General features: G+C 33.3%; 2 protein-coding genes across 4 annotated transcripts; one reads left to right on the forward strand and one right to left on the reverse strand.

Moving 5' to 3' along the window:
- Positions 1–232: 232 nt before the first annotated feature.
- LOC114410047 (filament-like plant protein 3) lies at positions 233–4,351 on the forward strand. Of its 3 annotated transcripts, none has more exons than XM_028373788.1 (5): positions 233–480; positions 827–1,048; positions 1,675–1,849; positions 2,269–3,605; positions 3,935–4,351. In XM_028373788.1, the coding sequence occupies exons 2-5, from the start codon at positions 932–934 to the stop codon at positions 4,262–4,264; spliced, it is 1,959 nt and encodes a 652-aa protein (XP_028229589.1). In that variant the 5' UTR covers positions 233–480; positions 827–931; the 3' UTR covers positions 4,265–4,351. The 3 variants fall into 3 exon arrangements, with proteins under 3 accessions (XP_028229589.1, XP_028229590.1, XP_028229591.1); XM_028373789.1 differs by having other exon boundaries at positions 234–480; positions 946–1,048; XM_028373790.1 differs by lacking the exon at positions 827–1,048 and having other exon boundaries at positions 234–480.
- A 1,316-nt stretch (positions 4,352–5,667) lies between these two features.
- On the reverse strand, positions 5,668–12,344 carry LOC114410048 (fatty acid amide hydrolase-like). The gene is made up of 20 exons (XM_028373791.1): positions 11,965–12,344; positions 11,447–11,556; positions 11,192–11,252; positions 10,904–11,091; positions 10,540–10,669; positions 9,828–9,905; positions 9,577–9,724; positions 9,327–9,439; positions 9,075–9,150; positions 8,920–8,991; positions 8,785–8,836; positions 8,541–8,612; positions 8,352–8,432; positions 8,002–8,102; positions 7,817–7,909; positions 7,218–7,286; positions 7,066–7,130; positions 6,872–6,933; positions 6,673–6,768; positions 5,668–5,908 (listed from the first exon to the last, which is right to left on the reverse strand). The coding sequence occupies exons 1-20, from the start codon at positions 12,062–12,064 to the stop codon at positions 5,813–5,815; spliced, it is 1,863 nt and encodes a 620-aa protein (XP_028229592.1). The 5' UTR covers positions 12,065–12,344; the 3' UTR covers positions 5,668–5,812.
- Between the last annotated feature and the right edge of the window lie 2,651 nt (positions 12,345–14,995).

Here is a 14,995-nt window from a genome sequence, read left to right on the forward strand (position 1 = left end):
TGAGCAGAAATAATAACACGAAGAACAAGACGAAAACAAAGGACAAAGAATAACAATTTTTAACGGCTGTAGTGAATCGCAGGAGCAATAAGCGGGAAACAAGGCAGTGTTTGTTTGACTAGAACCCCGACAAAGTTACCTTACCTTAACTTCACATATGATCTAGAGATTAGATGGAGATATTTTAAAGCGATTATATACTTTTTTAAGTTTAAATAAACTACAGCACTAGCAGTGGACCTTTTGAGACCCCGTTCACACTTCACAGAAACGCTCTTATCCTGTTTTTCTGTCTGTCACAACCCTCTTCAACTTCTCTGTCACTTTTTTCCAATATCTCTTTCTCTTCCCACATCACAAACAACTAACTCATTGAATAATCTTCACTCTTTGGATTCAGCACATGAATTGAATTGCATTGACACAGTAGATAGACATAGACGATAGACCCTTCTCGTGGCGTGAAATTGGGGAGTCATGGTAGGTGCCTAACCCTCAGACTCTTGAGTTGTGTGTGTAAAGGAATAGCATAATAGATAGCCATAGGATATGCTTTATAAAATAGTACTTTTTTTTCTTTTTTTGTTTCCCATATTTTCTATCTTTTACCAGTGATCCTTTTTCTATGTGTAAATGTTAAAATCGAGGTAGATGGTGGTGGAAAGTGAATTCTAAGCAAAGCTCTCTGTAACTACTTATCTGTCTTTCTTTGCAAGTTACTTCTTAAGATTAAACACCTGGCTCTCAAATTCTTCATTTTTATTTCTGGGTTTTGCTTAAAGAACAATTTGCCACCCCTCCCTTCTTCCTCTTATTCATTCCACAGATAGCCCCAGATCCAGTTCTATTTAGACTAAAGGGTTTTGGGCAGTAGTAGTGTTCATGTTGTTGTGTGAAGAAGTAAGGAGGTGTTGCTTTGCCTAAATTGTGGATGGACATGGACAGGAGGAGTTGGCTATGGCGCAGGAAGTCGTCTGAGAAAAACCCGGGTGAAATTGAGAGTTCAGGCTCAATGTCGTCTCATTCTGAAAGATTTTCCGATGATCTGGTGCCATCTTTTTAGCTGCATACATTGTTAATTTCAGTTTTGCATGCTATCATGGTTTAATTATATTTGTTTCCATTATTTTGCATTACTGAACAAGGGGGAGTGGGGGAGAGAATACCCTAGAACTTAGATAGCTCTGTGTATTTGTGGTTTGGGTGAGTTTTTAAGGTAGTAGCTATTTTTGAAGTGACTGTTGTAATCTTTATTGAAGTTGGTAAAGAAGATAGATAAGTTAAAATGACATGGCTTTAACACTACAAAATTGAGAAATTCTGAACCAAGAATGTGGCCTTATCCATTCCAAGCTATAACTATAAGTGATAGGGAGGGAAAATAAGAAGAGAAAACCTGTTGAGTCAAGAATACAATAGACTAGAATGCTGCTTGCTTCCTAGTGGGAGAGGACTGTTGTTGTTTTACTAGTCTATTGCTTGAGATGATTTGAAGTTTCTAGGAAGGTTGAAGACATTGTTTATTGTTTGGTCTGCTATTTTACTTGAATATAAGTTCCTAAAGCTTTTAGACCATTGATTCTGTCCTCCTTTTAGTTTGAGATCTCTGATTGTTCAAATTAATGTAAATTGGGGGGAATTTGATGAATGATGTTTTTTTACCATGATTTAAAGGTATATCCCACCCAAACTACTCCGTCTCCAGAAGGCACGTGTGAGGCTGCACCAAATGATGAAGTTAATGATGTGAAGACTCTGACAGAAAGATTATCTGCTGCTCTTTTAAACTCTAGTGCCAAAGAAGATTTGGCAAAGCAGCATGCTAAAGTTGCGGAAGAAGCTGTCTCAGGTATCTGTTGTTTGGCTGGCCATCTTGCATCTCAATAACTTCACCTTGATTTGACAAACAAGTTTATCTAAATGAGAAATCTGTTGAGGCATTGAGCAGTTGCAATTGAGTGTTTTTTTGGTCTGATAGTTGTGTTTGTTCAAGTGTTGATCTTGCTATGGTTTATGAAAAACGAATATCTAAAATTATCCAAACATGCTCTAGGGGTTATACTAAAATGTGCTTCATCTGCTTGTCCATGATTCATTTCTCCTGCCTAGGGTAGCCATGACTATATCATAAACTTTTGCTCTAGGGGGATTATTAGGAAGTTTAATCCAAATTCTTTGAAAGGCATTTGTATTGTTTTGTTTTCTTTTTTCGGGTTAAAAGACTTACATTAACTAATGAACTGAAGACCTTTATATGGCTTTGATTAGGCTGGGAGAAGGCTGAAAATGAATTATTGATTCTTAAACAACAACTCGACACTGCAAAACAGAAAAACTCAGTTCTTGAAGACCAAGTTAGTCATCTTAATGAGGCACTCAAGGAGTGTATGAGGGATCTTCAACAAGCTAAAGAAGAACAAGAGCAAAAGATTCATGAGGCTCTAACAAATAACTCTTACGGCTTGGAATCCAAAAAACCCGATCATGAGTGGAAAGTTGTTGATGCTGCTAAAGCAGATGATGCTGCTTCATCAGTTCATTTGGAACTTCAGCAGAGGCTTGGGGATAAGGAGAAAGAGAATTCAAGTCTTAAAATAGAGCTACAGTCTCAACTTGAGGAATTAAAGTTCAGGACCATAGAAAGGGATTTGAGTACTCAGGCTGCTGAAGCAGCAAGCAAGCAACATTTGGAGAGTATAAAGAAGGTGGCTAAGCTAGAAGCTGAGTGCCGTAGACTGAAAGCTATGGCTCGCAAAACATTATCTGCTAATGATCACAGGTCTGTAGCTGCCTCTTCAGTTTATGTAGAGTCTTTTACTGACAGCATGTCAGATATTGGAGAGAGGCAATTGGTAGTTGAAAGTGATATGCAAAAATTAGGAGGTTGGGATGTGAGTGAAGGTGAGCCAAACCACCATGATTCATGGCCATCAGCTTTAATCAAGGAACTTGATCAATTTAACAATGAAAACACCGCTGGAAAAAATAGTATGGTCTTTTCAACCGAGATCAATCTGATGGATGATTTCCTTGAGATGGAAAGGCTTGTTGCACTGCCAGATACTGAAAGTGTAAGCAGTTTTCCTGTGGAACGTACTGCATCTGACCAACTCAATGTTGGCTGTGGAACAAAGAATGCTGAAGTGGAAGCTATCGTTCAAAAGAATGCTGCACTGGAGAAGAAACTAGAGAAAATGGAGGCAGAGAAACTTGAGCTAGAGATGGATCTAACCGAGTGCCAAAAGCAGCTTGAAGCATCACTGAGTAGGATAAAGGAAGTGGAGCTGGAGGTAGTAGAGCTCCAAACTAAGTTGGCTCTTGCAAACAAATCAAACGAAGAAGCATACGAGAAACTAAAAGCAACTCAAGAAAAGAAAGAGATAGATGAGTCAAAACTCAGAGTTGCTCACACTGAAGCAGAAGAATTGGTTTCAAAAATTTGTTCATTAGAGGAAGAGATTGAGAAAGAGCGAGCTTTGTCCACTGAGAATTTGGCCAAGTGTGGAAAGTTGGAGGATGAGCTCTTGAGGATAAAGAATGAAGCTCAACTCCAAAAGGACACTGAGATTCTTTATGGAGAAGGTGCTAATAGTGAGTTAAAGCAGGTCAGTTTGGTAACACACAATGGGAACTCCACAATTTAAGCCTTCTTTAATGTATATTATATATTTGTTTAAACAGACTGGCTAATAATCTCTATCGTTTTCAATGTGAATATTGCCAAGTGCATGATGCTTAAAGGCTTAAAGCTAAGTTTTAGTTCAAATATTAACTCGTGATGCTAGTCTCAAATTACAAAAGATTTGTTGGAATTGCATTTGATTACTAAGTAGATAAATACAAGTGATGACTGTTGTCCAACTCTAAATATTTTGCATTAACAATATTTCACATAAGTATTTTCATATAAAGAGCTTAGCATCTTTCAATGCAGGAGAAGGAACTAGCATTGGCTACAAGTAAATTTGCTGAATGCCGAAAAACCATCGAATCTCTTGGACTGCAGTTGAAGTCCCTTGCAACATTGGAAGACTTTTTACTTGATTCAGAGAGCCCTATGGAGTTAGCTTGTGAAGTTACACCAGGTTCCCAAAATGGTGGTGAGCAGTTGAAGAAGTTACATAAAGGTGATTTGAGTTTGTCCAAAAGAGATTCTGAGCCATTAGTTTCACTAAACCCATCTATTACTCATGAAAAAACCCGTTATAGTTTTGGTAGGTTCAACCAAAGAAGCAAGAGTGTAAGCAAAACAAGAAGTCACTGAAAAATAAGGTGAAGAAAAAAATGAAGTTGTAAATACGATCTATAATTATTCAACGTGTCTAAATCCAAAGTTACTTGTTTATATATATAAATTGCACCTCTTGCAGAACAAAAAATTTTCACACATAAATTAGAATTACATAGTGGGCTGTGTTCATCGATGTCATATTGTTAATACATAAATTGCACCTCTTGTAAAGCAAAGGTGTATCTTCACGATTGAACGAGGTGGCGATTTAAATTGAAGAAATTATTAATACATAAATTCCAATATATATAAGGTGAAGAAAAGGGTTTTCATACGTTTCTTTGCTACCTTTTTATTCCTCTGTACCAAAAAAATACGTTTCTTTAGTTGTTTACCTGTGCTTCTTTACTCGGTTCATTCAACAATAAGATTATTGTTATCTTGTATTATTAAGTAGCTAATGTTTTAAAGTACTAATTAAGAAAGGGTCTTGCACTAGATAAAAAATTAAAAAAATAAAGTATTCATTATGAAAATTATAGAAGTGCATTAAAAAAATTATGAATAATGTAATTTTATGTATTCTAATAAAAATATTTTTCTTATTAATTTCTTAGGACTGGTTAACATTTGTGATTAAGAAATTAAACTTTTATTAGAAAAATATTATTAGTGCACTTGATCGTAATTTTTAATAAATGTCTAACGTGATTTTAATCAAAAAAAGTTTTAATATTAATTTCTTAACTAATGCCTTATTAAAAATACTGGTTAATAAAATAATAAAAAGTACCGGTTAATAAGAACCTATTATTACTAGGAAAATCATTACCGATCAATTTTCATCATAAGTTAGAATTGAGGTGTCAAAAACTTTAAGAAATTGCTAGTGTCCGGACATCATATTGTGTATTCAATTAAATCCAAATTGAACCGGAGAGGAATATATAAAATGACAAATAATTAAACAACGTACTTTTATATATAATTGTAAAAATACTTTACAATAATGTTATGTTGAAAAACCAGTTTACAACTAAATAGAATTACTTTTGATAACAGCCATGCAGCCAACACGTTTGACAATTATAGAGCAAAATTAATTCTGCGTCAAAATCATAAGTTTGTTGCTCAATCAAACAAACAATTTGCAGTGGATAAAAGAAAAAACTCTATTGAATGCTTATTGACAGAAATATTTCCACAATTGATTTCAATAATATTTGTACATCCTTATTAATAATTTTGACTATTTTTTTTATCAATCGATATCAAAACATTTATTAAAATTATTTTGCAGACACAAACTTTGGAAAATGAATAACTATTAATAAAATTACTTTTGTAAGTAATTTTTTTTAGAATTGGCATATAGGGAAAAAGGAAAAAGGAAAACTGAAAGATACATTTGTTAGCAAATATTAGGCAGTAAAAACTTATCTCAAAGCTGATGGGATTGAATAATAAAGGCACAAACTGAAACTTGCCATCAAACAAATGCATAAAAAGTTTAATAGTAATAATAATACAAATCCACAAACAGAAATGAAAAGAAAAAGAAACCTAATTGGTGAGACAAGACTATTTAGCGTCAAACGACATGCCATTGCTACTATTCTTCCTTCTCAGCAGATCATAGTAAAGCTCGGGCTTTCTGTACTCTGACATGCAGATAGCCTGATATCAAAACAATACCACATTTTTTAATCAGATACAATAGTTATAAACTTTGAAAATTTACTAATTATATTGCAATTTTTCTTAGGCTCTCCCGAAATAACCTTTATAAAATTTAATCAATTTATATTTGATATTACATTAGTTAGGATTGATTTATTCAATAAAAAAACCCAAACTATCATTATCATCACAAGCTAAACCCATTGGCATGAAAAGAACCCAAAACACACATGTTGATGCTTTAGAGATGACTTAAACCAAGGCATTTCCTCATTTTCTTCTTCTTTCTCAATACTTTTTTCCACCCACACACATCTATATTTATAGTCTCTGTTTCGTTTGATTTTATTTTTTTCATTTTTTTTTTCGTTTTTACTTTAATTAAAAAAAGAGTTTAATGGTCATATACTATTTTGATTGTCTTCCAATTATAATTCGTCGTTAATATGACTTTTAAAGTAATTATCATAAAAGCAAGTAAACTTATCATATATGATGGATTGTGATTGAATGAGTGTAAAACTTTCTGTACTACCATTTTATAATTTTTTTCTCTTAAAAAATACTATCTTGTTTTTATTTTGTTTCTTATTTTCAAAAATTTATATGGGGAACACGGAAAAATAAAATTTTATTTTTTCAGTTTTACTGTTTCCTATACACAATTTTAAAAATAGAAAAAAATATAAAAGCAAAGTAATAATTTTTTGATTAAATATAATATAAAATAGAAAAATATTCTTTACAGAAAGGAATTTTACCTGCATTGCAAATGCCAAATGGATTAGTGTGGCCTCAGACCAAGGCCTTCCAATAAACTGAAGCCCAATAGGCAAACCCAATCTATCGAATCCAACCTGAGAGGTGCCAAACACACATTAGCATACAATTGTAGCATCTAAAAGTCTCATAAAATAACATAACATATGATGTAACAAAGCAAAGAGAATATAAGCCTACCGGAACAGTGACAGCAGGAAGTCCAAGAAAGTTTCCTGCTATGGAATAACGAACAAGTGCAGCTGAAAATGGTGGCAGAACAATCAGATTTTACTAGCCACTTTGGTGCTTGTTATTATTAATGCTACCAACTATTTCAAAATAACATGCAGAGCTTAATGCCATTAATCATATGAATTTCATCTATACTATACCTCCATTCACGTAGTCAAGTTCACCGGTCTGAAGGGCATCATCTTGAATTTGATATGCAGTCACACTGTTACAAATAAATGTGTTACCAAAGTGCAAAACTGCTTTTCATCAATAGAAGCCATTTTGTGAAAGTTTGAGAAACAAGACAAACCCCGTTGTTGGTGAGACAATGACATCTGCCTCAGCAAATATTTTCTTGTGAAATTGCAATTGGCGATTCCTGTTCATATTTTTAACAAGCCTCCATTAAAAAAATACCATAGGAAAGAAAAATCCAAAAATTCCTGATATGACCAAATTCAGTTCTATGGACTTTTTTAAAGCAACACACTCACTGTTGGTTACATTTTATTGGAAACTACAAAATCATGAGGGAAGCTCATTAAATAAGAAGTGAGACTCACAAAATTTTGTGATTTCTAATTTTCAATTTTTTCAGTCAATAATAGTGTGTTCAAAAGAATGTATATGTTGCAAGCATTTCTCTTTTTTCAATTAGTAAATTTTCTCAGAACTCTCTCCTAGATGCCACCCCAAGTGACCAAGTAGTAGTAGAAGTAGTGTCAACTGTGTGAATTCATGATGCACATGCTAAAGATAAAATTTCGATTGCATAATCAACATCGAATGCAGAGAGGAATGCATTCTACAATTAAAAAGATGTCGTGTTTGCAGTGTATATTGTGGCTATAGTTCATTAAGTTAACTTTTATTACCATAATTTATTGGCTTCATTTTTTCATATCTTACCTCATTTTCTGAGCTTTAAGATACTCCAAGCCGCTGAAAGCACCATAAATGCTTTGTGCTACCCTTACATCCCATCCTAATTCTGCAAAATTCCTTTGGTAGTAATTTGGTGATGTCAGCAACCATACTCCTCAATCTAGAGGGCAATAAGGAGGGGAAATCAAAGAGTTTATAAGATGGCATACTTTTCTTTAAAAGAATCAAGTGCAGTGGAACACTCAGATCCGATTGTAATATAATGTGCCAGGCGCATTGCTTCTATCTCTGGTATGGTCACATCTATGATCTTGTACGTTTGAAAAAAAAAAAAGTTAGCAGGTTAGCAAGTAATGGCTGTGTTGTGCTGTTTTTCAATGATGGTTTCAGTTAATTGTATTAGAAGTGCTTTGGGAATTTTTTGTTTTTAAAAGATGGCTTCTTCCAAATTCACATCAAATAGTCAAATCACACAAGATTTGTTGTAGTAGGGAAAGTAGCAACCATGATAATCTAGTAAGTAGTCACCATTTGTTAGCATTTTTATATTTTGAAGTACCTTCCAACTGTAATGATCCTGAAGCATGTGCAAAGTTTTGGTGCAGCATATTCTGACATCATCACTGCAATCATCAAACCACTAATTGATGGAAGCAGTGGTTAAACAACATGATGATGTTAGAACAATGTATTTTTCAATATTGAGTTTTATATTGTATATATTTATAGCCGGCAACAGGTATCTAACCTTCCCGTATTTTGCTAACTTGATGTCAGATATGGACTTTGTCAAGCTCAGCCGTGGAAGATTTATCTTGGTCTGAAGTATTACACAACGAGTTTGGAAGTTCACAGATATTAGAAAAAGATTAAATTTAGACTCAGTCTGTTGAACTTCAGAGTGTAAATTTGATCAGAATCACATGTGATATTTGAAACATAGGAAGTCTAAGCAATTATCAGAATCATTAATTTGAAAATCAGGGTCTTACCGATACACTGAAGGTTTTATGATATGGAATCTCACCACTGATAGCTGCATAACTATAAACAGTGAAACAATAGATGCTGTAAAATCAATCTTAAAATTTCTGTGAAGAAAAAATATCATAGAAAGGAGTACTAACACAATCAATGCGTCCTCAACAGTGCCTGCTAGTATTCCAACCATCCCAACAGTCCAGTTTAGGGGAAGAACTCTGAATGTAGCAGGAGATCCTTCTCCCAAGTCATTAAACCCTCCAAATATTTAAACATGATGAAACAAAAAATGAATACCTACCCTTCATTAGGTATACGTTCAAAAGTTGGTTTTAGACCAACAACACCACAAAGAGCAGCTGGCATCCTTACAGATCCTGAACAGACGAGAAAACATCATAGTGATTCACAACTTTTCTATTATATGTATTCTTAATATTCATGAACTACTGAAATAGATTTACCTAGAAAATTCATATATATGTTCAATGCTACTAAGCAAAAATGAATGCTGATTTCTCTGGTCTTTCATGTACAGATATAAATCAAATACCTCCCCCATCAACACCAAGGGCAACAGGACACAGTCCAGCAGACACGAGAGAAGCAGATCCACTAGAAGAACCTCCTGCAATCTTATTGGTATCATATGGGTTTCTAGCAGGCCTACAAAGTAAATAAACAGACATACTCTCATCACCAAATAGTTCAATGTACATTCCTTGATACTTAGTTTAGAAGACAAGTCCACCAAAGGTCATGTAACATAATGTGAATATGAGTATGACACAAGGTGCTCTCACCCATAATGTGGATTTATCCCACTGGTTCCAGACCCTAGTTCATGCATATTGGTTTTCCCAACAAGTATGGCGCCACATAATCTTAGACGCTTAACGCAGCAGGCATCATCGCTACAAGGCCTTTCTTTGTGCAGCCATGTCGTACCTCCTTGAGGACACCATTTTTAGAGGATTAAGTGAATCATGAAATCAGCAGCATAATCATTTGAACAGAGGTCACCCTAAAGAAAACAATAAACACATTACACTACCTGTTGTGGGATATGGCAAACAATCTATCTCATCCTTGATAGCAACAGGAACTCCGTCTAGCAGGGAGATAGGTTCCCCTGCACAAATAGTATTGCTTCAAATGAGTATCTGATCATTCTTGAGTACACATAGTATATGAACATAAATGAGGATAAAGCCTGAAGAAGAACAGGCAATCAGTGCCGCAGTTATTACTTTTAAAGTATTAATAGTCTGCAAATGATGACACATAAGTCATGACTCTGTAATTTCTGTACTATTTCAGTTGTTAAATTATTATTTTCTAGCCTTCAATATTAGAATGTGATATAAGTGCCAGCAACACATTCTCTAACACACTTTTTATTATTGACTGAAATTTATTAGAAATCGCAAAATTTTATGGGTCCTACTTATTTAATGAGCTCCACTCCTGGTTTCATAATTTTCAATAAATTTTAACTTAGAAGAAGTGTGTTAGAGAATGGATTATTATAGCACTCCTTTTATAATATAATATTCATGAGACTTGTACCATTAGCATAGATCACGTGTTAGTAGAAAGTGGGGTAGGGGAAAGGTAAGTAGCATACATCTTACTTCTAGATGCAGAAAACACATGTATTCATAATTGTGAGTTTTAATACAACAACCCTTTCAGATGGGATCATTTAAAGGTTGACAAAAGTCTTCTTATTTTGAATTGATACTTGAGTTGCTGTGAAGTACTACCTCTCTGATATCGAAGAGTTGATTCAGTTGCTTGTTTTAATATATCATCAGCACTATAGTGAATAAAGAACCCCATTTGGAGTGGGGGTTTTGTGGATTCATCAATAGCAGCAATAAATCGTTCTGCAACCTGCAAAAATGAAAGTAGAAAGAAATAGTACATCAAAATTCTGAAGTCAGAACCAGTAGAAATGTGAAGGATTTGTGGATGTAATCATCACAGAGATACCATATATTAAATGACCTTGTAGTTTTTTATGTGTAAAGCAATACAACTTCATGCATGCTTAAGTGTGTTGATTGAGTGAACACAGTAATGACATGATGACAACATGTCAAAAGAAAAATTAAAAGATGAAAATACCAAGCTTGGTGTTATGTCCCCAGAGCGGTAAGCTTTGGCATAATCCATTATTGTCCAGCGACAGAATGAAGAATTTGTTCCATCTAGTGTTTTTTCTGAAGATTTAGGCAAGCAATCTAGAGCAAGTTGAACTTTCTCTGGTGGAGATAAAGAAGAATCTAAGCATTTGACTTCTTTTTCTTTTAAGCCTGCAAGAATAAACAGAAACCATGATCAACTTTCTCTTAAAGCAACCTAAGGTCAAAATTTCACAATCAAATATGCTCATGACCATATTCTTTCTCAAACCTTCAAAATCATGTAGGGGAACAAAGAGAGGCGATTCTTTGAACTCTGCATTTGTGATGAGCTGTGGAAATAAAATAAAAACACTTGCTTACAGATTTTCTATAGAATATATATATATATATATATATATATATATATATTAATCAGACTGAAGTTTAAAAAGAGGGTACTGAATTCAATCATTACTTGAACAGAACTTCAAGAAATGAAATACAACTATACAAGTGGTCATGGAGACATGGAACAGGAGCATACCCGGTGAATAAGATTGTTTCCTTTCAGTATGAACAGTAGCAAGGTTCCAAGTATTGGACACTCCAACAAATGAGTGAAAATCTTGACCAAAAGTCCAGTCATGCGGGGAGCTGTCATGTAAAAGATCATTAGAATTTTCACTATTTTGTGGGTGTGCATGACTATCATCCATCAATGATCAAGACTTTTCAAGCTAACATTCTGATCCAAATATCGAATTCTCAACTTAAGTAACCAATGATATTAAAAGCAACTATAATTTCTCGAAACTGGAACATTTATCGTTGTTAAAACTTAAAACACAGCACATGCAGACCCTTCCATAAACCTGATACAGTGATACATACTCCTCTGCTCCAAACAAGAGCCAAGAGTAGTAAATGTTATAATTCAGAAGGCGAATCATTAAGAAGTTTTCAATGGAAAACCATACCAGAAGAACAAGAATTCAAGGTGCCAAGATGGTGGAAAAGAAAGAATGAGAAAGAAAGAAAGAAAAAAAACATTGCATGGTGAACCTTTGACATTGGCTTGGAGGTAGAACTCGGTGCTATAGGGGCCTAAGTCCACATCCTTCACGGGCGTGTAAACCACACCCTTACCATTCAAGAATTCCATTAGCCAAGAAAGAGTGTTGAAGGAAGATTTTCAGAAGGGTAGATAAAGATAACTAATTATAGCAAGATTTGGCGGAGATCGCTAGAGGAATGAGGTAGAAGTCCGATGTGCTTTTAACCATGCATTCTTAACTGACACATGTTGATGGATAGAATCTGGTATGAAAACTAGTAACCAAAGTGGTTTGCGTGAAAAGGGTAGAATTTACACTGATAAATATAGTAAAACAAAACCTCAAAGACAATTTTGGCATCTCTTTGTGAATTGGTGGGAAAAAACTCAACTACTTTTGCACGAACAACACACTTCAGAAATTTTCAACCCGAATTATAAGGGAATACCGGTCTAACCCGTTTTTCTTATCCCCACCTTACAAATTCAGACTGACTTTCACTGCCTGAATTTTTATGGCAATTAATGTTTTTACGTTTTGTCTATATATTTTTCTTGTCGAATTTGATTGTCTTACTATTTGAATTGTATAAGTTTAGTGCATCTCTTAACTTAAAGCTCAATATTTAATAAAAATATTGATATGGCACTATAATAAAGTTATTACATCAATATAGTAGAGTGACATGTTAGTCATCATCAACAAACAAATTCGTGAATATAAAAATTCAAAAGTAAAGTCAAAAAATACAATTAAGTCATTTTTTTATTGTTATTATCATTCGATGGTGCTAAGGTAAAATATTATAAATATGATTTACTACAGGAATTAATGAGGTACTACTTCCTCTTGTTTTTACTAATTTAAAGCATGGTACTACTTCATCTTGTTTTTACTAATTTAAAACAGTATATTATAACCAACAAGTTCATTTGAGGAATTTTGATCTCTGATAGTTTTAAATTTGAATATTGTAGATGAAATATAAGTGATTGAAAGAAAAATCTTATTAAAGATGTTGTTCAGATCCTCAACAAAAATTAATTATCATTCAAAGTGATGAATACTCCCACCAATATTTACCTCTAGGAAACAGATTCTCTCATGTCATAATTTTGGTTACCATATAGTAGTATTTTTCTTCTAGGGGCTCGGTGGAGTGTGCAGGTTGAAAATGTTGCTAATTCGGTGAGGCCTGCTTCTGGCACTCCATTCTGTATGACTACGAGGTTCCTTCTGTTACTACACTTTTTATTTTATTATTTTTTGTCGTAACACGCACCACCAAAGTTAATGCCAATTTACTATCTGAGTTGTTTCAACATTTATAGTGGTCCACCGCATAAAGTTGCCTCACATGAGCTTGTTATTTTTTTTCTTCTTCTTATTACTGCAAAGAGGCTGGAAAAGGAAAGGAAGCTTTGATTTGATTCGGTAGATAAGTTACTTGCATGAGAAACCCGGTAAGTTTTGAAGGACATGAAAAAATAAAAATCAATATAAGAGCACATGACTTTAAAACAACTTTCATGATTGTGACATGTCAAGTTTCCGTGCGGGTGAGTAGTTGTTATAACTTAAAACTATATTCTTATTTTTATATAAAAAAAAAGTTTAGATGAATTAGATCATAAAAATATATTAAGATCAAGTTATATCTATATATTAATTAAGATCAAGTTATATTGTAAGATTTACTGAACACTCTTAGAAATACTTACTAATTGTTTACCAATAAAGTTCTAATATGGATAGTAGGATTCGATTTCATATATATACTTGTAGGATATAAGTATGATTTTTATTAACTATTTTAATTTTTTTTAAAAACTTAAAGTATATTATGATCTATTAAGCATTGATACGGACACTGGACACGATACGAATACGGACACGTGGACATTTGTAATGTCTAAAATATAGAATATAATACGAGTGTCGTATTGGTGTCAGACACTAATACGGACGCGTGTTGGACATCAGATTTAACAAGAGACTGGGGTGCTCTTACTTCATAGATGATGATAGAACTACTACTAGCTGGTAGCTAATAATATACGTGTATAAGACAAGAAAAACAATATGGGTTGGGTTGTTAATGGAAGTGTCTTGTGGCGTACAGGCCGCAGAGTGATAGAAATACTAGGGCCATGTACATGTGCGGCGTCTCCATAAAAATACTTCAATGTTCGAGTGGGTACAAGTGGTAGAGGTAGGTTGAGATAAGTGAGTTTCAAGCATATTACTGGGATAAAACTTTAATATAGTTTCGTAGGTGATTTTAGTACTATTATTCTTTTATGATTGAAGTTTTATCTTGATAAATTTACTTTAATCTTTGATGTAAATCATTACTATAAAAGATTATTGAATCAACATGATGCAACATAACTCATTGATTATTAGGTTTTTTAAACATATTCATAAAAGTTTATTTCGTGATTGTACGTATATGAAAAAAAAAACTTTATTATTAGAGAAGAACCTCAAATTCAATTTATATCACTGTGATGTGACATGACCGTTAAAAATTGGGTTTTTTAATTAGAGAAATATTTATGTGATATTATAATATTGCAATTTATTATATGTCTTTTACTAGGCTATTTTTTTTACTATTATTGTTACAAAATATTTATTGATGATGAATATATATGAGATCAATGATAAAATTTATTTCTTGTAATAACATTTTTTTTATCTATAAAACTCAAATAGAATTATTAAAGAAGATCAAGTTCAGTGTAACTTATTTATCGGTGTCTTAAGATATTGAATAACGAATTAAATGAGTTAGTATTTGTTTAAAAAAGTTAATTTTTTTCTATTACAAATTAGTTTAATTTTTAATCTATTCAGTTTTCGGTTTTTTTATTATAATAGATAGGTTTATGAATCCTCTACTTTTTATATATAATTAAAAATGTTAAATAGCAATATTTTGTATTGATTCAATAACTGCAACATGTGAAAGCTAAGGTGTACAAAAGAAAGATGTAATAAAAGTGGATGAAATGATGAGAGTTCTTTCCACTTAA

The sequence above is a fragment of the Glycine soja genome, chromosome 4, assembly GCF_004193775.1.
Source record: "Glycine soja cultivar W05 chromosome 4, ASM419377v2, whole genome shotgun sequence".
Classification (NCBI taxonomy): Eukaryota; Viridiplantae; Streptophyta; class Magnoliopsida; order Fabales; family Fabaceae; genus Glycine; species Glycine soja.

Coding starts and splice junctions, on each gene's coding strand:
- LOC114410047 (XM_028373788.1), top strand. CDS start 932: ATGGACATGGACAGGAGGAGTTGGCTATGGCGCAGGAAGTCGTCTGAG. Junction 1,850..2,268: donor TGCGGAAGAAGCTGTCTCAG/GTATCTGTTGTT, acceptor GGCTTTGATTAG/GCTGGGAGAAGGCTGAAAAT. Junction 3,606..3,934: donor CTAATAGTGAGTTAAAGCAG/GTCAGTTTGGTA, acceptor CTTTCAATGCAG/GAGAAGGAACTAGCATTGGC.
- LOC114410048 (XM_028373791.1), bottom strand. CDS start 12,064: ATGGAATTCTTGAATGGTAAGGGTGTGGTTTACACGCCCGTGAAGGAT. Junction 8,103..8,351: donor AGGATCATTACAGTTGGAAG/GTACTTCAAAAT, acceptor CAAACGTACAAG/ATCATAGATGTGACCATACC. Junction 6,934..7,065: donor ACTTGACTACGTGAATGGAG/GTATAGTATAGA, acceptor CACCATTTTCAG/CTGCACTTGTTCGTTATTCC.